This window comes from Onychostruthus taczanowskii, unplaced genomic scaffold (assembly GCF_017590055.1).
Source record: "Onychostruthus taczanowskii isolate IOZ18803 unplaced genomic scaffold, ASM1759005v1 scaffold39, whole genome shotgun sequence".
In the NCBI taxonomy this organism is placed as follows: Eukaryota; Metazoa; Chordata; class Aves; order Passeriformes; family Passeridae; genus Onychostruthus; species Onychostruthus taczanowskii.
Genome location: NW_024501348.1, coordinates 5,470,867 through 5,492,038, shown reverse-complemented (window position 1 = coordinate 5,492,038; position 21,172 = coordinate 5,470,867). Strand labels below are relative to the sequence as shown.

The 21,172-nt window shown below is 36.4% G+C and overlaps 1 protein-coding gene across 1 annotated transcript in view; it reads right to left on the bottom strand.

Moving 5' to 3' along the window:
- Positions 1-1,799: 1,799 nt before the first annotated feature.
- Positions 1,800-21,172, bottom strand: part of CEP162 (centrosomal protein 162) — a 44,282-nt gene continuing 24,909 nt past the window's right edge. Inside the window, exons 15-28 of the mRNA XM_041412424.1 lie at positions 20,634-20,776; positions 19,614-19,841; positions 18,843-18,977; positions 17,836-17,948; positions 16,987-17,092; positions 16,105-16,231; positions 15,049-15,212; positions 13,509-13,613; positions 12,242-12,466; positions 10,501-11,171; positions 9,540-9,681; positions 8,471-8,569; positions 5,566-5,700; positions 1,800-3,845 (exon numbers count right to left, since the gene is read on the bottom strand). Coding sequence (XP_041268358.1) covers positions 3,636-3,845; positions 5,566-5,700; positions 8,471-8,569; positions 9,540-9,681; positions 10,501-11,171; positions 12,242-12,466; positions 13,509-13,613; positions 15,049-15,212; positions 16,105-16,231; positions 16,987-17,092; positions 17,836-17,948; positions 18,843-18,977; positions 19,614-19,841; positions 20,634-20,776 — 2,603 coding nt within the window. The 3' untranslated portion in view covers positions 1,800-3,635. The remainder of the gene's footprint in view (positions 3,846-5,565; positions 5,701-8,470; positions 8,570-9,539; positions 9,682-10,500; positions 11,172-12,241; positions 12,467-13,508; positions 13,614-15,048; positions 15,213-16,104; positions 16,232-16,986; positions 17,093-17,835; positions 17,949-18,842; positions 18,978-19,613; positions 19,842-20,633; positions 20,777-21,172) is intronic.

Here is a 21,172-nt window from a genome sequence, read left to right as displayed (position 1 = left end):
AAGCTAAATACTTGAAAAATGCTCTTCTATATTAACAAGTTTTAGTTCTGTATCTTAAAAAGAAAAAAAAAAAGGCAAAACCTATATGTAAAATCAGTAAATGCCTGCTCATAGAGAAGAGAAAGAGAATGGTAACACTGTGATTATCTCCAGTGCAATCCAGAGCCATACAGTCTCTGAGACTGCAAGGTGAAGTCAACAGGATATATTTGTAATGAAAATAGTATTTATGCACCTGAGCCCTCGACCCTGAATACTGTAACACATTTTTTGCCACTTTTTAGCTTTGGATATTGACAGGTAGCAAGGACAGCAGAGAACGTTCTCCAATGAGAGCAAGAGAGGCCTGTGCTCTCTTATTTTTGGATGAGAGATATGCAGTTAGCTATATGAAAGGCTACTTTCAATTCAGAGATATCACTGGATTTCTGTTCAAGAGTCAGGGCAGCACTTGATACAGGACCCCCTCATTCCCTGCAGAAGTCTATTTGCACAGCTAGTGCTGGTATATTTGTCCTGTTTCCTTGTACTTTCCAGAACAGGTTAAATATGGGATAGAGGGGTAGACTTCAATATGTATTATGTGTTATCAAATAAAGACTTCATTCACAATAACCTATTTAAATTGTTACATGAACAAGTTTGACATGTATTTCATAGAACTTGAAATGGAACACACTGCTGCTGTCTCTGCCCCAAGTGCCGTGATGAAATCTGATCCTTTTCTGCACATCATGTTTTCCTCTCTTGAAGCAATCTAGGTCACTGAGTCACCTAGCCAGCTGTTCACATGATTTCTTAAAAGCTTCAAACACAACATTTCAAATTATTATACTCTAGCTGCTTTGCTGTAAACAGATGAAGTCCAGCTAAGCATTAGGCAATGATTTAAAGATACTACATTTAATTCTTTTAATCCATCCACAATGACTCCTGGAAATGCATGATGAAACAGGACGGCACAAGAAGAAAAATATACATGAGAAGTAGATAATTATATAACTCCTTGAAAAATCACACTGAAATCCTCAGAGAGTCAATAAGAACTTTAGAAGAGAACGTAAAACTTGCACCTTAGATCTCTAAAAGGACTGCAGCCACTGAAGCCCAGAGAGTGTCACTGTGCAGAGGGACCACTTCATGGTAAATGCCTAAAAACTGAAGACCATGCTTCAGTGAGTGTACAACTGCAAAAATACGTGTAAGAAAATGGAATAAACCATCTGATAGCTTACAGTAATGGTAAATAACATTGTCCCTGCTCAGTAAAACAGACTGAGAGAGAGAGAATTTCATTCCAGCTATGTAAGATACCAGCAATTGCTGAGAACTGACTGTAAGAACTGTAAAAAGTGTTTGAATGAACTGAATGAACATTAGGGCAACCCACCATACACATGAGTCTCCAGTAATTAGAAATGCTTCCTCTAGGACTCCTGTCCTAGGAACCTCCATCCAGGACTTGACCTCTCTGGGAACACAAGGCTTGCAGTAGTTGAAAAAACAGCTCTCACTTCAGGTCACACACTTTAATAGTGTTACACATGTAGCAAATTATACAGGAAATAAATCAGTTGAAATGATTCAATTTTTATCCTTTTCATTAGCAAAACAGACCCAAATCAAGAAAATGCATTATATTTACACACAGCTGATATTTTATATACAAAGCTTTTTTATATTTACACATTTTATGAATATAGACTGATACTTTATTAGATGGGGACAAAAATACTGAAAATATCTGAACATGAAACAATCAAGATTACCATACTAATTGGCAACTGACCATCATTTAAAAATATTTATATATATGTATACAGGCTCATTTTATGTCTGTGCATGTGCCAAAAAGAAAAAACCTTGCACTTAAGCACTATGTCTGTATGGTACAATTTGCTATACTCTTTTGTTTTTATGCATGCTATACCACATGCTTGTATGACAGAAAATGCACATCTATTGCTGGCCCCTGAGGAACTTGATACATAAACAGGCAAGCACAGACCTGAACTATTTCACATCTGACTTAAATGCTAGGTTCAACCAATACTGCAGGTCCTCAGGGACCTAAAGAGTACAGTCTAGCTTTCATCTTCTCTTTGCCCTGTAGCAGTTGCCCAAGTAAGTAGAGTTGATTGAGATAAAACCTCAACATATGTGCTTGGGAATTCTTAAGGACTTGCACCCACTGAAACTTCAGACTAATAATGTACTGATTTATTGGGAAAGCATGCCTTCCAACCACCATACAGTCATCATCACCTATTTCAAATTTCCTTTATTTTTAACTGCTGCTTCTTGCTTTAAGCAGTTGATTTTTCATATATGTTAAGTATAATAGCCATGCTCATCATCCCCCCAGGCTCCTCTCTGGAGCAGTGCAGTTCCTATGGCTTCAGAGGTTTCTAGGGCTACATTTCCCAGAGTGATGATTCATCCTTCGTTTCCTTGAGTGATGATTCTTCTTTCCCTCCACTGGGTCCATCTCTTTCTTGAAAGAAGAGACCAAAAGTGTAGCACCCTAAGGTACACATTTGTGCTGCAGCAGGAATTGCTCCTATGTACCAGCTCTACAGCACAGGTGTGTAACTGGCAGGACCTGAGGAGAGGGAGAAAGCAACAGCCTCCAACACTCAGTGTGTTACCTGCCATCATGACTGTCAGTTCAGCAGAAAGTTACCTCCATGTTTGGTATTTTGGTCTGGTTTTCTTTTTTTTTCTTTTTTCTTCTTCCCCCTGGCCTCTTTCCTAGCTTGCTCAATATTTTAACTCTAAATTTCCCCACCTACACATCCCTGAAGTCTGAGCTTTAGCCCACTGTCTTCACATCTGACTGGTCTCTTAGCCTGTCAAGATCACCTCTAGAGGTACTTACCATGTCAGATTCTGAACAGCCCATTGTAAAACCTTATCAATACAGCCTTCCCTTTTAAAAGGGACATCAATAACTACACTCACACTGTATTTTATAGTTTTTTTCTGTATCTGCACTGTAAGAATTCAGCCAGACCCATTCTGCCATCAGTCCTACCAGCACAGTTGGAATACTCTGAAAAGGAAACAAAGAACAGCTTGAATTTGAGCACCACCAGGAATGCCTGCTCTGTTCCAGCCCTCCAATCATTCCCTAAAGTGGAAAGAGGTCTTAAGGGAAGGAATATTATATGAATTGGAGGGAGTGAAGCAAATGTTGGAAAAATACGCTTTTCCTGCCCTATGGAATGAAATACATCAATGCTATACACTAAACATACAAACTGAACAGCTTACTACTCAAATTTTTCACAAAGGAATCACTACAAGACAAGTTAGAAATCAAATTTAAAAATATTCAGGCATGTTCTAGAGACTGAAAAAGGAAATTTTTAAACGGTAGTGGAACTTACAGAATAACCTCAATATTCCTATTATTAAAAAATATGTAAATTTATTACAAATAAAATAGAAGACATACAGTATGACTAGAGTATTGCTCAATGCAAATCTGCCTCTGGACATGAGAGATTTCAAAGAAGATCAAAATGCAATACAATTTATACATGTTGCAATAATGACTTTCAATAACATTTCTATAGATAACTTTGAATATTAAAATTCTGCTGCTCTATTTAACTACTCCCTAATCATGTCTTCTAACAGCCGTCTGTCACTCTGAATCCACTGGAATCAGGTGCAGGAATAACAACCCCTTGTTTCTGCAGTTCTCGTAGAACATCCAGTATTGAATCCAACTCCATTCGAAATTTCTCCAGTTCCTGATTCTTCTGCTGTGCCAGCCTTCGCCACTTCTCAACCTCCTGGCTTTGCCTTACTTCATAAATGTGCTGTCTCAGTTGGGTTGCCTGCAAATTAGAAGACAGCACTGTGATTTCCTGTGCCAATACTCAGCCAGCGCTGCCACTTTGCAAAAATCTGCCACATCATTTTATCTGATGCTCAGTCTCAAAGCTGAATGCTCACATTACGTGGGAGCAATTTGTTCTGAATATTACAAAAATCATTCTGATAGCAAGGACTTCCTTTAAATATTTGCATTAATGACAGAAGGGTAGAATTGATTATTGACTAATGAGCCCCAGAAGAATTTAACTTATCCTCTCCAAAGCAGCAATTAAATTTGAATATTTAAGGCAAAGCTAAGCATATAATATAAAACCCTCTATAAATCAAAATTTAACTTTTTGAATTTCCACTTAAATGTAGTAATTAAAATAATGCTCTGCAAAACAAACTAAATCTGAATGACATGTAAAACTTTTAAAAACCACAAGTTCTATGAATTATCAAAAATTGTCCTGTAGTCACAAAGATCTGATGCTGCTGCAGATAAAGGAGTCAATAATTTTAACACAAATCCCTGACATAATCCTATTAAGTTACACAGCATAAGAAGTGTCATATGATATCAAAAGTTCCATACCACAATTAATTGTAACAGATCTTTTAAAGAGAGCCTATCATCACTTAAATGCCATAATTATCATATTTGCAGTTTGATACTAAGGATAACCTGTTAACTTCATGCTCAGCAATTTCCTTTTCGACACCATTCATTTTGATATAATTAATTTGGGCAACTGTTCAATGCTCCAGTGCTGATGGTTAAAGGAGAAAACTAGGACAAAACAAAACCCAAAGCTTAACACATAACAAGGGCAGGAGCACCACAAAAAGATGAAATTATTTAGTACTAATTATGTATACTACTATTTCTTTTAAAAAGCCCAAAAAATTAAAAAAACATCTTAGTAAATACTATTGGTATTCAGTGGAGCTAGATCACAGAGTAGGCAGCAGCAAACACTTCACAGAAATGGTAAAGACATCCTCACGTTATATAAAAGCAAATTAATAGCAAAAAATGAATTGCATTATAGTCACCTTTAGCAGGACAGAATGTGAACAAAAATAACAAAAACAACAGTGGCAACAGGATTTATTTTTAATTAAATGACTTGTTTTATGTGTGGGCATACGTTCTTTTTTCAAAGAGAACAAGTATCTGATACAGAAATGTACAAGAAGAAATACTTCCACAACAATAAAAAACTGTACATTAAAAGCATATTCCTTGAGATCTAGTTTTAAAATTTAAAATAAAATAAGATATTACTATACTTTTAATGTAGCTTTTCTGAATAGGGCTGCAAGGACTAGATAAGTTCATTACAGTTCCATTGAAGAATATATCATAGGTTAGACTCTGCACTCCAAACTCTTGTCAGTTTTCAGTAGCTCGCTTTCATTGTGAAACTGAAGAATGAAATAATGATAATGACTCCAGAGGTTTGTCTGGAGTCCAACCCTCTGGAACACCAAGACCTTCTTAGACCAGGCTGCAAGGAAGTTACACAAGTAATCTTAATTACTGCAGCAGGGTCGAGCTGACCAGGCAGACACCTAGGCTCACTTGCATTAGCAGGCAAAGACGAAACCATGGCTGCAAAAAAAAAGAATTTCCTCCTGCAGTGTGAGCTAAATGAGCCTGAATAAATACCATAAAATTACAGTTAAACCAATAAATTGCTCTTGAGAAGTAAATGCAGCTATGCACTGGTGTACCTTTTGAATTTCATGCTCTCTTTCTGCATGTCTGCTCTCTATATGCTTGATTTTCTTTTCCAGGCACAAGAAATGTTTCATTTCAGGACTCTGGCTCTCCCTAGCCTCTCTCAGTTCTTCCAACAATTTTGTCACCTACAGTGAAAGAGACATGATGAAAATTGTTATAATTGTGTTAGGCAATGTATTAAACCAGATTCCTTTAAAAATGTATTTGCACTGTTTAATCATTACATTCAAAAGCTGTAGAAAGGAAGACATAAAAGAGAAATCTTCTTTGTTCAAAGGCTTTAACAGGGCTCAGGGACTTACATTAGAATTTTTCATTTCTAAGAAGCTTGAGGACATGAAAGTCTAGTCCTCTTTGATAAATCCAGTCCTTTTAATAATGTTATGAAGGGATTGTGTTCTGTCACATTTTATACTTCATACAACAAAAGTTAACAGAGAATATTATGATTAGATGTTCTTATACTTTTCCTTCTCACACCCAAGACAAAGACCAAATATAAAAGATACCAGTGTGTTTCTAAAGACTAAATTAATTAAAGACAAGCTGCTAAGAGAGACGATTATAAGCCTGCGTGTAAGTTTAATAATTACCAGGCAAAATAGCTTGACAATGACTTAAAACTGATTTCCTAATCCTCCAGAAATTCAGGGAAGTTTCCTTATAAAGCCCTACTGGTTTATTCTCATTCTTTGCCTGTTTTAAGCAACTTGATATTCCTTCATCCAAAGTATTTTTTGGTCACTCTTAATGTGTATAAGTAAACTAAAGTGAAAACTTAGACATCTTTATCCTTTATGTTAGCCCTTAGCTTCCCTTAGCCAATATATTTGAGAGCTGCTACCAAGCACTCAGTCATCCCTGCCTCTGCTGTGAATTCAGGCAGCTGGAACCTTTGTGTCTTCGTAAGAGGTTATCACTCTTACTGACAAGTGACTCTGAGGCAACTTACTGCTATTTCCACATTTCAAGGTGGTTTTCTAAAATTACAAGGCCTATGTCATTATGTTTTTGTCTGTCCATTACTCCTGCAGTTTTGAATCTGTTCAGCCATGTTTTTCAGAAGAGCAGAAGTCTTAGTTTCAAAAGGTCTGTACAAATGAGTGTCTGCTGCTTGGCTGCTAAGCTGCCCTACTGAAGGGAAGGGCTGACGTGAGGTCTTAAGTATATAATTAAATACTATTAAAAAATCATAGTAGAAAGATCTCATGAGGGGAAAAAAGCCCTAGGAGAAAACAGGCTCTGTGTATTTTGCCAGCGACAGATCCACGTCAAATACAATGCAGTGCTACGTGCAAGCTGTTAAGGAAAGGAAGCTCTCAGTTAATGAAAAACATCCATGAACAGCACTTCTGACATTAGTACTCAAATAACAATCTTCCAAGAAGCCCCAGGAAAAACTTTGCCTTTTTGGATGTATCACCATTTTAGACACAGGACTCAATCCTACTACCAGTGAGGTGCTTTCCCCTACCACTACTATTTCCATTTCCAGGTCTGCTTGTCTTCTTTTCTCAGCAAAATTATTGAACCATTTAATGCTTAAGATGTATTTTAAAAGCAGCACAGAAGTAGTGCTAGAGGGCAAAAGCAAAGCATAGATATTTGTCTCTGCACAGTCTTGCAATGATTTCTGTAACAAAGACACTCCTTCACATTTTCTTAAATACCAGCACCTTGAAGTTGGCTTCTACCATGTGGGTCAGATGGGATGATTTCTTAAACAATCACTGTCAATAATCTGTAAAGCAGTCATAGAGGAAACAATAACATTTGTCTCATAGTACTCTTGCCCTGTTTTTCCAGGAAGAAGTATTACACTGAAATGAAACAAGTTTTGTAAGGAAAGCCAGCATCTATATGAAGCCAAAGTCTCAGCCTCTATTCTGCAAAAACAGAACTTGTTTAATAGTGTCCTATTAAACATCTTTTTTCTCCCCCTACAAACCCACAGTTTTATACAAATACATCACAACAGAGGTGGAATTTTGCATGTGTAAGATAAATACCCAAATAAATCTGAGTTTAGTGAGTTTAAGATTAATTGCTTTTAATAATCCTTGCAAGTTAGAGTATTATCAAAATTATGTTAAAATTAGTGCTGTTCATACATCAAGGAGATGGTGAATAAAGCACAGGCACAATGCTGAGACAGGCTACATCCTCCTCCTGAACAGGAAATGGCAACAAAGACTGGCACTACTTCAAGAACAACAAATGCATGGCAAATGATTCTAAAAGCTTGAGATAAAAGGTGGACAGCAATTTGATACAAAACTTAAATGCAAAGATAAGAAAAAGTGTATTTTTTAGATTATTTGCTATTGATAGAAGATTAGGGAAAAAAACCCTAAATACTTCTCTCAAAACCCAGTGAATTTCATAACTTTTACAGCTAACTCACCCTTCTTAAGATACATTAAGTTTCAGAGATGGCAGTGGAGAAAGCCAAGAATATAACTGCCTAAGTCAGTTTTATGGCAATGGAGGATGAAAAAAGAAAAGCTTTTGAAAACAGTTATAAAAAATGCTCTTAATTAAGAGGAATAAAGAAAAAGTCCTGTGGTCTATTTACCACTACCCACCATAACTCTCAGAGGATATGAAAACCTGGATTAACCAACTGATCAAACTTCATACAGATGTCAGACATTTCAAACAAAATAATAATAAAAATATTAACATCAAAAAAGATCAAAATTCTGCATTCTGTTCTGTGTTGTTCACCTGGTCACACTAGAAAAACCTTGCATTCTCAGGGATAACTGGTGTAGAAGCAACTGACAAAGATTTTGTCTGTAAGACTTATTTTACTATATATTATTTCAGGCTTGACATGAATTAGGATGAAAACTCTTACCAGACTAAGGTACCCCCACTGAAATTTAAATATACCTCTTTTTGTAGGAGTTGCTCTCTTATCTGTGAAACTAAAAGAGCTTCTTGACGTCTCTCTTGTTCACCAAGTTGTTCTTGAAGATGTTTTATTAATATCTAAAAAAGGTTTAAAAATATTTTATTGTTAGTATAGACACCCATGACAACATGTGAAAACCAATGCAGGAGAAGTACAGAAAGAAACAAGTAGCACGGAGAAAGTTGGGGCAGTTCAGCCTGGAGAAGAGAAGAGGTTGCATGGAAACCTCATAGCAACCTTCCAGTATCTGAAGGGGCCTACAAGGAATCCAGAGAGACTCATCATCAGGAACTGTAGTGATAGCACAAGGAGTAATGGGTACACATTGAAATGGAGGAAGTTAAGGATAAATATTAGGAAGAAATTCTTTACTGTGAGGATGGAAAGGCATTGGAACAGGCTGCCCAGGAAGGCTGTGAATGCCACAAACCTGGCACTGTTCAAAGCCAGGCTGAATAAGGCCTCGAGCAACCTGGTCTAGGAGGAGGTGTCCCTGTCCATGGCAAGGGGGCTTGTGAGTAGATGATCTTTGAGGTCCATTCCAGCCCCTTAACATTCTGTGATTGCGTGATTCTAATGTAAGTGCAGGTGTGAGTGCTGTGTGCATTAACAACACTGCCTCCAACATGTGTGTGTGCATGGGCTGTTAAATAGCACACAAGTACATATGTAATACCTGAAAACAAGCCTCAATCTTCAAGTTCCTCATTTTAAAATGTTCTTAAATAATCTGAATGAAACAGCTCTTTCTACCCTTTATACCATGTGTAAAACAGCCCAGAGAAGTGGTGGAATCGCCCTCCTTAGAGATACTCAAAAGCCACCTGGACATGGTTCTGGATGACCTTCCTCAGCAGAGCAGCTGGACAAGATGACCTTCAGAGGTCCCTTCCAACCTCAGCCATTCTGGAATTCTGTGAGTACTGTGGCACAGGATGATTTTTAAAACAATAGGTCCTACTTCAAAGAAAGTAAATTTAGAGTAATACAGAAAGAAATAACTTTAAGGTATATCTATATGTAAGCAATGTATCCGCTGTATCTTACCTCCTGTGCTGAAACTCTGTTCTTTAGTTCAGCTACTTTAGAAGTAGAATGTTCCTTTGCATGCTGGCAAACAATCTTCTCAACTTCCCTCTGGTGGGAAGCTTTCAGAGATGCAATGTATTCTGCTGTGTCTTCCTGCATCCTGAACAGAGCAAGAGAAAAGTGAGATGCAGTAAAGCAGCTACAGACAGTTCTTAAAAAATGCAGCAGCTTCTCACTTGAACACACGAAATAACGAAAATGTTAAAGGCAGCATATCTTGTATATTTCACAACAAAACCTTGCAAGACAGGATCACCATTACTTCTATTGCTCTGAAGGGAGAAAAGGGTGGGAAAATGGTGGATACGTGTATCATCTAACTAGAGGCAGTTAGGATACAAAAAATTCAGTCAATCATCTTTGCTGGTTCCTCTTATTAAAACAGTGGCAAGAGAACACATGCTTTTTAATCATAATGCAGCTATCTTCTTTTAGATATCTGTTTTAGAAAAGAATGTGTTGCAATCTAAATTGCATGTCAATTTCTTCTACTTTGATTTTGAAGGGATGTAAGGGAGATTAAGTGAAGTGTAAGGTTTCTGCAGTTGGCCAGGTAAATTCCACTGAAAGCACACTCCAGGTTTGAAGGAAAGAACATGGACCAGGTATTAGTGCTATACAACACAAAACATCTAAGATATGATGATTTACACTGAGATATTTTACTTAAAAGCATAAGAAATTATAGTATTAATAAAAGCATTAACACAGGTTTGCCTGTAGAAAGAACTGTGATAGTGGCCTGCTAAAAAAACCCCAAAGTAACAAAAAAGGCCTCCAAACCCCTCCCAAAGCCAGAAACAGTACAAATGAAGGTATAAGCAACCTTCACACATGGCTGGCATGTTAAAGTGCTACTTCAATCCTATGCTTGCCAAAACTTTAAGAAGGTTTTTAAAGGAATCTGTTGAGCATTCACCTTCGCATGCTGCTTTCAGAATAAGCCAGAGCTGCTTGGGACTTCACCCGCTGCTGGCTCATTTCCAGGGACAGTTTCTCCAGCTCCACTTTCAGATGTGCATTTTCTTGCAGAACTTCCGAGAGATGAGAATCAGAAAAGGTATGTGGTTGGTGTGTTTTGTCATCACTGAAAATGCTTAGACACGGTTCAGTGTTGTTGGAATTCCTTCCATCTGCTGCTGAGGTATTCTTTTTCATGACCTCTGTAGAGCTCCCATTACTGTTTGTTTTATTTCTCAAATTATTATCAGACAACATCACCATCCTTTCTTTCTGAAGTTTCTCTACAGTTTTTGTGAGGTCTTGTATTTCTTTATTTTTGGTGACCAATTCTTCATTTAGTTTTAACAACCTGTCTTTTGTGCTACCTTGTTTCATCTTAGAGTCCATGCACTCTAAGTCTTTATTATCATTTTTACTTCTGAGTTTTAATTGGGAATTTTGACTTTTAAGATTTTCTATTTCTGTTTGGAGGTTTCCAACAGTGATCTGATGGGTCTTCTTTAGATTCTGAATCTCCTGTTCAAGCTCTGCAGAAGTGGCTTTATCACCATTCAGTTTTGGTGTTTCATTCATAAATTCATAGGCAAGTAGTTGCTCAAGCTCTGCAAGTCTTTGTTCATACTGTATCTAGGAGAGGAGTAGAAAGTATTGAAAAAAAGCAGTTTCACAAGTGTACTGTTATTTTAGCTCTTCCTATTATTCTTTAAAGTTATTGCCCTTCTGAAGAAAGATTTCAGAAGACAGAATACAAATCAGGATTACTAACAAACTACTCAATCAGTCCAGAAATTAGTGAGTGAAATAATTAAGTCTGCTGTAAAACAGAATTACTCAAAAAATTTACTACAAAACAATCTAATCACAATGGATGCAGTAACTATGGGATAGACAATTATAATGACAAGAAAATATTTCATTTTTATGTAATTAAGTTCTCTTCAGATGCTACCAATGTTAATGATGTCATTATGTACTTGTTATATGTCAGCTGGCAAACATTCATGTCACATGTTCAAAGTTGTACTTTACATTTTTCAAAACATCCTAATTTTTAACAGAACAAATTCTTTCTTTTTACATATTTATAAGTATGAAGATAGAAGTATGAATTCAGAAAGACATAGAATCTTTCCTCCTAATGAGCTGAGGAAAACCTAACCTTCTTAATAGCTTGGATGGACTTTGAGGAAAATAGGATGAGCGACTCGTGGAGAAAAGGTGGAACAACTGGCCAATGTTTCCTTTCTAGCCCATTAAGCACCTGTGAAGTTCACCTTTTTCCTAACCCAAGTCTTTAGCTCACTATCATGTAATTTTTAGACAGTATTTTTAGTGGTTCCCAACGTTCCCTGCAGAAATGCTCAGTCAGCAGACCTTTGAAATCACAGCCTTTGGTACAATAAGGAATTAGAGAAGCAGCTACTCTGACCCACAGGGTGAAAAGCACCTTAATTGTAAGAATTAAATTATTATCCCTTGAGAATGTGTCGTCTTCATTTCCATACTACCCTAGCAATTTCAATGCTATTTTTATCTTAGGTGCCGAAGGTACTGAAATTCTGGTTCTAAATTCTTTGAGTGAAAAAATAAAGAATGAGACCTGAATGTGGTCTTTGCCTTCAGTTTTAACCACTATCCTGTGTTACACTTAGTTGCCTTGTGACTGTTACTTGCAAAGTGGACTACTCAACTTTTACCTTTATTTTTTGAAACTGTTGTTCCATGGCACGAAGGCTTTTCTTAGCTTCATCATCTTTACCTTCAAGTTCTGTTTCTAATTTTTTTATTCTTCTCTCCAAAAATTCAACTGTGTTTGTTTTAGCTGAAATATCATTTGTTTTCTCAGCAGCAGCAGCAGCAAAAATCAAAGCAGGCAAAGAATTTGGATACCTTCTTTTTAGAATTCCTTCCATTTCTCTGATCTATTCATAAGAAAATTAAGTCAAAGGTTAAAAATAATAAAGTTCTAATGAAAAGGGAACAGAAATGTTAACAGAATTTTAACAAATTTCATTCCCTTAAGGTGGAAGAATAAAAACTATAGACACATCTATTGAGAATTATTTTATATTCTTCCCATTTATGTTTTTCTTTACAGAAAAGCAAGACTCATTGTCTCTTACTGACTAACTTACACATGATCTTAAACAAAATATTGCTCTGGTCTTCAGATCACCTTTTGTCAACAGTTTAAAGAAAGTAAAAAAAAGGGATTTGAGAATGGGTCTTAATGTGGTGAATATGTTTTTTTCTGGATTTGCATTCACATTCTACTTTTCCAACTGTTAAAGACATTTCATGGATATTTCATTTCATATAACAGATTATATACCTTTTATTTTGTAGTATGCAATGATGTAAAACTAACACTTTGCACCCAACATAAAAATAAGTCCCTCTCTTATCTATGGATAAGGTATTAGTATCAGAATTCTGCAAATGCTCTTGCCCATGAGTCCCACATCCCTAACTAATGCAACTGCTACCTCCTAAAATTCAGGAAGGCCCACTTCCACGTTATGTTTCTTTAGAAGAAACACGTATTTTAAGGTCTCCACTCCCCCAGTTTTCATGAATCTTGTATGAATCCAATAGAATTTAAAGCCCTGCTCTTGAATCAGCTTGGTTGAAATTTGTCATACTGTTAAGGAATTACTGAACGTGGACAGGAGTCTCAGAAGATAAACAGCAAGCTTTGGCTTTTACCCTCTTACCCCTTTTGAAGAAACTCTAAACAGTTATATTAAAAGATTTTGAAAGGGATATCAGCTTGTTAGAATATAGTAGCAAGAAGAGAGCTTCTAACTAAATAATTGCAGCTTTTTGTGCTCATGAGTGTCCAATAACACAAGTTTCTTCATCACAGACCTTCATGCTATGCTTTATCCTTATGAAAGCACTGGGGTTTTAAGAGACCTTATCTGAAACAAAGGTTAAATGGAAGAGATTTCTTTTATTGCATACTTGTCGCTCAAGATCCTGAATTCTTCTAGCATCTGCTGCTCTGTCTCGTAGACGTTTCTTCTGTTGCACACACTGATCTCCTGCTTCAGCTCTGAGCTTCTCAACCTGTCCAGTTTATGAGGACACAAATTGAAATATGGATTCAGAGACATTGTCTTGTAGTACAAAAGCATTTCAAACACACATAGTACAATGGAAGTATTCTGCCACTTAAAAACTCATAATGGTAATTTCTGTACTATCTGATTCTTCAGACTGTAAACCCACATGACAGTTTCCTTCTCCAAAGCAACTGAAACTAGATTTGGAAATCTAAAAGAGAATTTCAGCTCTGGGACACTCTTGTTTTCATACCAGTATTACTGTTCCTTTCTTTCATACTGCCAGTATGCAGGCTTGATTAGTAAGCTGTCATATAAATTGCTACAGTGCATTCCATGATTTCAGGATGAGTTTAGGAAATGGTTTGTGATCTGCAATGCTACACTATGTGATGAGATATAGAAACAGCCAAAAGGCAATGTTATGTTGTGCCTAAATAAAAGCTGAGTGCCAGCTGAGAACCAGGGGAAGAACCTGGATAACTCATGTTCCTGCATTCCTGTGATGCCTGGTCATCAGGACTCAAAGCTATAATCTAAAATTGAATTTCCTACCTTTATTAGCCACTATCATCTCTGCACAGGGATATTATATCCTGGATATTTAAAAATATTCCCATCTTGAATTCTCTCCCAGCTTGGTAATATTACCAAGTCATGCTAAGTCATGCTTTTATGCCAGCATTTTATAGTTTGACTGATTTGATTATTTCTATGAAGTCATAGCTCTAGGCACTGGAATTTTTAGACACCAGTCCAGCCCAGAGAGAATGCCAATAAAAATATTTTCTTTCACAGGAAGGATATCTTGATCAAAGTTTGATAGGGTGGTGTCTGTCCCTGGCTGCTCCTTCAGAAGCATCTCCTTTCATCTGCGATCTCTCTAATAGAAGACAATAAAAGATTCCAAGATCAGGTACATTTTAGCACTGGTAAAATGTTTTGGTTTTTTTTTGTTTTTTTTTTTTTTTTTTTGTGAATCCTAAGTCTAATGTACTGACAAGTAGACAATGCAAATCTCACCACTACTTAAGATTCATGTATGAGTTTTGTTTTAGATTTCAAGTGTTTTGGGTCTTTCCTCCCTACCACAGTAACCAGGGAGTTTTTCTTAAGAAAGAATTTAGAACTGGTACTTAAGAGAAAAAAATGTGTTGCCTAAGTTACTATGGAGCAAAAAGGAGGAAAAGAGAATGAGAAGAAGGGTGCTCCTGGTTGTTAACATAACAATATACTTCTTTCCCTTAGGTCAAGAAATTTGAAGGTTTTAGGGAAGTATGTTACTTTTGTTCCCAGAAGCATAGGCAAGACGTCCAATAGAACCAATTTAATGTACCAAAAAAGGGGATTATTATGAAGGAAATAATTACATTACACTCATCACTGGAAAAAGAACAATTTTCAGTTCCAACTTCTTAGATAAAGCTAGATATTATCACCTCTAGTCTTAGTTTCTCAATTTCTTCTCTTGCATCTTTAAGACGGGCTGCATCTTTATCCAGAAGATCTTGATTTTCTGCATACCACTGAAGTCTTTTTTTTAAATGAGTAATTTCCTGTTTGTACGACTCTTCCATAACTTTAAATTCATAAGACATCTCACCTACAAGAATAAAACATTCTTAGAATTGTTTTATTAGTAATCATGTATTGAAGTAATTAGTCAACACTCTCTTCCTCAGCATATTTCATACATTCACCATTTTGACAACACTGTTTCTGCAGTAGATTTAAAACCAGATCCTAATTAGGATTTTAAAAGCAACATTATTTGTAAAAACCCCTTTATTTCTCTCATACACTCAATGGCTTACAGTTCACCACAGAAAGTATTTAAAACAGAATCTCGGGGAGATTTGCTCTTGATCATGCTCTAATAAACAGACTTTCAGCATCAAGATGAATGACAACATAGAATATATGCTTTGATGTTTATTGATCATAATCCTCCCATTTAGGGATCAAGCACTTTCAGAAGAGACATGGAGGTAAATATTACTGCACTTAGCATTTGTGATGCCTGACACTGGAAATGAGAGAGTCCAATTCTGAGCCCTCTCTCATTAATTCAAACTGGAAAAAGCTCTAATAAAAATGCTGAAAAAAGTCCCAAGGTGTAAGTTATAGCTAAAAAATGGGCAAGAACTAAATACGAGACTAAGATGTAACATAGTAAATATTTTCTTATGAACAGAGCTGTCACATAATTGAAATAATCTTTTTTCCACATCCAGTGAAAGACTGGCAAGAAATCAAAGTTAACAGGTCACAACAAGGAGTCTGGTTGGATACAGGAAGATACTTTCTAACAGAGTACCAAAAGTACTGCAGCATGTCCTACACTGTATGCTTTAGTTAGAGGTTTAGACAATATTTGTAAATGGTCTAGATGCATTTCACTAAGTAATACTTCAATAAGAAACAAGTTTTTGTTACATATTTATTTACTGAAATGCAAAGTAAGCAAATTATTCAACAAAATGAAGGTGCTTTACTTGATGCAGATGCAATCTGGACTTTGGCTAAATCTCTCTCTTTTTTAGCTTGTACCAAGTCTACCTCAAGAGCTTGCTTATCTTGTTTTAGACGTCTTATCTCTTCTTGTAATTTAGCTTCTTCTTTCTAGATGTTAGAGAAAACAGTAAAACATGAAAAACTAAACACAGAGTATCACACAAAACCCCTGAGCATGCCTTTTCATCATACAAAGATTAAATCACAACAGTTACATCCAACCACAGCAATAATAAGGTATTTCATTTTGGTATTATTGTCAGGCCCTGCAATAGAACAGCATGGGAAAACATAACCTAAACATTTAAACAAAACCCAAACTCCAGATTTGTTAAGCCTTACTTAACTGTCAGAGAAGTAGAAAATCTCTGCTTTTTGAAAGGGTCAGTAAAGAAAATGGCTTTACTTACTTCTGAGACTGAAGACTGTAGGATAAGTGGACAAATGCACTGTCCAACAGTTCACCCTACTACAGTCTACTTCTTGCCATTCTCTGCAGGCAGTCTCTCTTTCTGCTACACGTGAACACTAGCAAACTTCAAGACCAAGTAGGACAAAAGGTCTTGGTGCCAGAGCCACCTCTAGAGATGGAGCCCCTTGGTCCTAGGTATGCATAGGTACAGCAAAAATCAGCTGGGGGGGGGCTGAGATTTTGGCAGCAGCCAGTAAACAGACCGAGTGCATGGTGCATGCAGGTATGTTACTGCTAGTGAGCTCCTATCCTGATCTGCTGAGCAGGACACATCAGGGCTGTGTGCAACGGGCCACACCTGCTCCTCATGTTTCCAGTGGTATTATTTGTATTTCTGTGCTACACTCAGAGGCACTACTCTATTATCTTACAAGCTTGGTATATAACCTACCTGTGCTGCTCGAAGCTCTGAAATCAATTCTGTGAAACTCTGATTTCTGGCTGGTTCAGAATCCTGCATGGCTCGTGACTGGTTGTTAATCTTCTCTACCTTTTCTCTAAAGAGCAACAGCAAAAGCAGTTATGCAATGTGGTGACTCAGCATACTATCAGTGGCTATTGATCAAAACACAATCCCCTGCCCCCCAAACTGTACCACAAAGTCAATCCGTGCAGGTTCAAAACAAAAAGAGAAGCAAATATTCACAACATTTATACGCAAACAAAATTCACTGTAAGGCAAAGTCTTCTCACCTTGCATGAACTAGTTTATTTGGGAAATAAAAATCTACCCTGCATCAGTGGAACTCATTTACAGGCCTCTCCAAAGCAGAGATCTGTAGATTAGGAGTACACACAATTGCTAGGTTGTTTTTCCTCATTACTAGCACAGGATGCAAATCTCACAGAACTACAATGCAGTGAATAGAATAGTTTCTCCACTAGCAGAACCTCTTGTGCCCCCTGATCTACTGTGTGTCTTACAACAGCTTCAAAACATCTTAACAACATCAGCAGAGCCAAAATATTAGAAAAAGTGCAACATAATGTATTATGCATTCTGGTATGAATAAGAACATTGAAATATTTCCCAAGTGGAAGCCTCTAGTCTTCCCACGGGTTTGCAACACCACCAAGAAAATAAAGAATTAATTCTCAAAAGAAGAAACAAGACCACAAACCTGAGAAACACTAGAAAACATGCACCTGGTAGACTCTGCAATGGTTCTTCATAAAAAAAAACCCAAATAAACAGCAGAAAATTCTAGAGATTTTAGGTCAGATATGCAAATGAACCTACCTTAACTGTATTAATTCAGTCTTTAAGCACTGATTCTCTTTAAACATTCGTTCCTCATTTTTTTTGTTTTGGATTTGTAGCTCTTTCATTTGTTTGTATAACCTCTCATTTTCCTAAGTTGAGACAGACAAAGTTAAAGAATGTTCACAGATTAATGTTTTCTTCAGTTATAAAACAATTTTCTATGAATCACATGGTTTACCTGCTGAAACAGTGGAAGAAAACACAAAATATTTCATTACTGAGCTTCTAACATGGATCTCTACTTTCATTATCTACAGTCTCATCCAAGTGTCTGCTTACTCTGCAGGAAGGAGCTAAGACCTCTACAAACTATCCCAACTATATTCTAAAAATGTGTTCATGGGTAAGTGCTGATAGATCAGAGCTCAGCCTGCCCACGCTCCAGTCCTGGGGACACAAACCATCATGGTTTGGGATGCTCACAGCCATATTGGAAAGACATTGTGTTTATATAAAGGAATTATGCTGAGCATCAGCTGGAAGCCTACTGGATTTTACAGCTGCAAGTATTCAAAAGGATTATTAAGCTTGAATTATCTATTTCTCCACTTGACTAAGTAATACAAATCAGGCGCACTAATGAGGTTACCTTGAAATCTGCTGCTCAGATCTTGAGAAAAACATTTTAAAATCCAAAATTTTTCAAATTTTGATTTGAAATGCTGCTTAAATGTACTAGTTTTCATCTACACTGGGAAAACGTTTGTGGTTCTTCACTGACCATAAACTATTTTCCTAGTTCTCAACTGAAAAGTTACTGATTTTTACAATTTAGAACATTTAGGTGGAACTGTGGAAAAACTTAGTCCAAACTAGACGTGTGAAAGACTTTTTAAACCTGCAATAGGTTTGCTCTTCACATCCAAATTCCATCCACTTTTTAGACAACAAGACACCTGTTTTTAACAGAAAAGTTGTAATCATTAAACAATTTTGTTTCTGAAACTGGATAGAACACGGTTCAACATGAGGTGTGGTGTTACCTGTTGATAACCTTGAATAATGACCTCTTGATCTTCAATCTCTTTTTGTATTTGGGCCAATTTTTCCTCAGTTATAGGAATTGTTGCTGCATGGGTCCACCTCTTTTCTTGGGTAATCTCCTCCATACTTCTTACCTTTCAGAAAAAGACACACAAACAATAAGAAAGTTTTGTTAGCAGTCTAGAATTTTCTACAAGACTACAGTCCAATCTCTTCATTATGGTATGAGAGCAGACCAATGAGTGGCTCTTTCTGGAGTTTTACAGAAGCATTGTGAAACAGAGAAAAGGTATAAAATGTTTGGCAAAAGCTAGGTTTCTGTTCTCATGTGTCTAGACAGAAGGCTATGTTATGATGCAGGGAGTTATCCACAACAAGGGTATAGTGGAATAACTCTGCGAATATTTCATACAGACAAAACACAACATTGAAAAATGCATCAAGAACTATAAACAATATCTCAGCATATAGTACTTATCTGTAAGAAGCAGTATCTGTGGGAGTGAATTCAATCTTTGCAAAATCTTGCTACAAGACTCTCAAAATAGCACAGTAAGGAAACTCAGGATAACATGGTTTATCTCCAGGAAAAAAAGATCATGTCTTACAGGCAATAAATGTAACAGCAGTTATATATTTATAAAATTGCAGTGTCTGTGAAAATTTGGATTTTCTGCTCATCAACACCTCATCTAAAGTAACATTGATTCAATTTTCAGAAGCAACGTTTCTTCTTTTCTACAGGCACAGGATACAACATGATAAAGTACCTTACTCTGAAGAACATAGTTTTCCTGTCCCAGACGGGAAAGCTCCTTTTCATGCTGTGTTTTCAGTTCCACGACCTTGGCCTCCATCTCCTTCTCTTTTTGTGAAAGCTTGCTGGCCAGCTGCTGAATCAAATCTCGAGCTCTGTTCAGGTCCTCCTCTGAGGCTTGTACTCGTTTTAACAAATACAGCTCTCTATCACAGCTTTTGAAAGGGGAAAATGATAAGTCCTAGGGTAGACAATTCAGGAAAACATTACATTGAGCTGATTGTTTACCAGAACTCTGCTCATCAGTTTTATTTAACTGGTTTGTCTAGCTCTCACAACAACACAAGGCACTCGAGAAAACAACCCAAAATACAAACCCCCAACACTTTAACAGCAAAACATCCGATATTCATTTTAATGAACGACCTTCTAATTTGCAAAATGAGGAAAAAAAGACAAAAAATCCAAAAAGAAACAAATACATCTCATATGACAGCCACTATATTGCTACCAGAATTCTTATATTATGCATCTTACTTTTAGAAAAGCAGCAATGCTTTAGGTATTCAATAAATAGATTTTTTATGCAGTTGGTAAGGGAGAAGGAAAAACCATTATGGTACTGTAAATTCAGCCATCTTGCAGAAGTCAGAAGATACTATTAAATATTTAATGCAATGCAAATAGGAAAAATCCCCAAACAGTAGTGCTGTTTAAACATTCACAGCAGAACATTGTAAGTAGAAGTTATACTTAACCTTCTTTTACAATGAAATAGTAATTTTTAGAATTTAATAAGCAACTTTAATTATACAGAACCACCAAAGCAACAGCAATATCCAAGCAACTCAAAAGCAGTAGAGTTATATTTGCATATTTTAAAAGCAAAAAGTAGTATTTGACCAAAGGGAAGTCTTCATTCACTATTTCAGTATTTGCCAACCTTGTCATAATTGTTAAAAGCCTTGAAAAAATAGGCTTGCAAACCAAGTTGTACATGCTATAATTAGGAGCATCACTGGTTATTACTCACATGATGATATTGTCTGTTATAATCCACAGCCTGGTGTCCAAGATTACTAACAACTGATTGGCCAGACAAAACTCTGTTAATACTTCCCTCCAAAGTTGGTTCATTTGCTGCAGATCTTATTATCCTAGTAGCAAATAAGGCTTCTTCATTTAGGCAGAAAGTAAAACAGAACAAATTAAATTCAGAATTTTATGTCCTTTAAGAAAAATATGTATTCAGGTGATCCAACTTGTAAGTATATAAAGTATTCTACAACCTGAATTTTGAATGAAATATAGAAACTTGAGAACACTGAAAAACTGGAGGGTTTTGATTTTTTTTTTCAGTAAGGAACCGATGACAAGATAAAACCAAGAGAACAAGTGAAACAAGCACCTGGATAATAAATCCTTCACGAAACAAGGTTAACTTCACTCCTCCACTTTATAAGTGGCCAGTTATCTAAGTATATATAAACATGAAATATTTCAAGCTTTGGGGAAGATAAAACACAGCAATTTTCAAAATAGACTTTGGAGTGCAGACAGCATAGAAAGAAA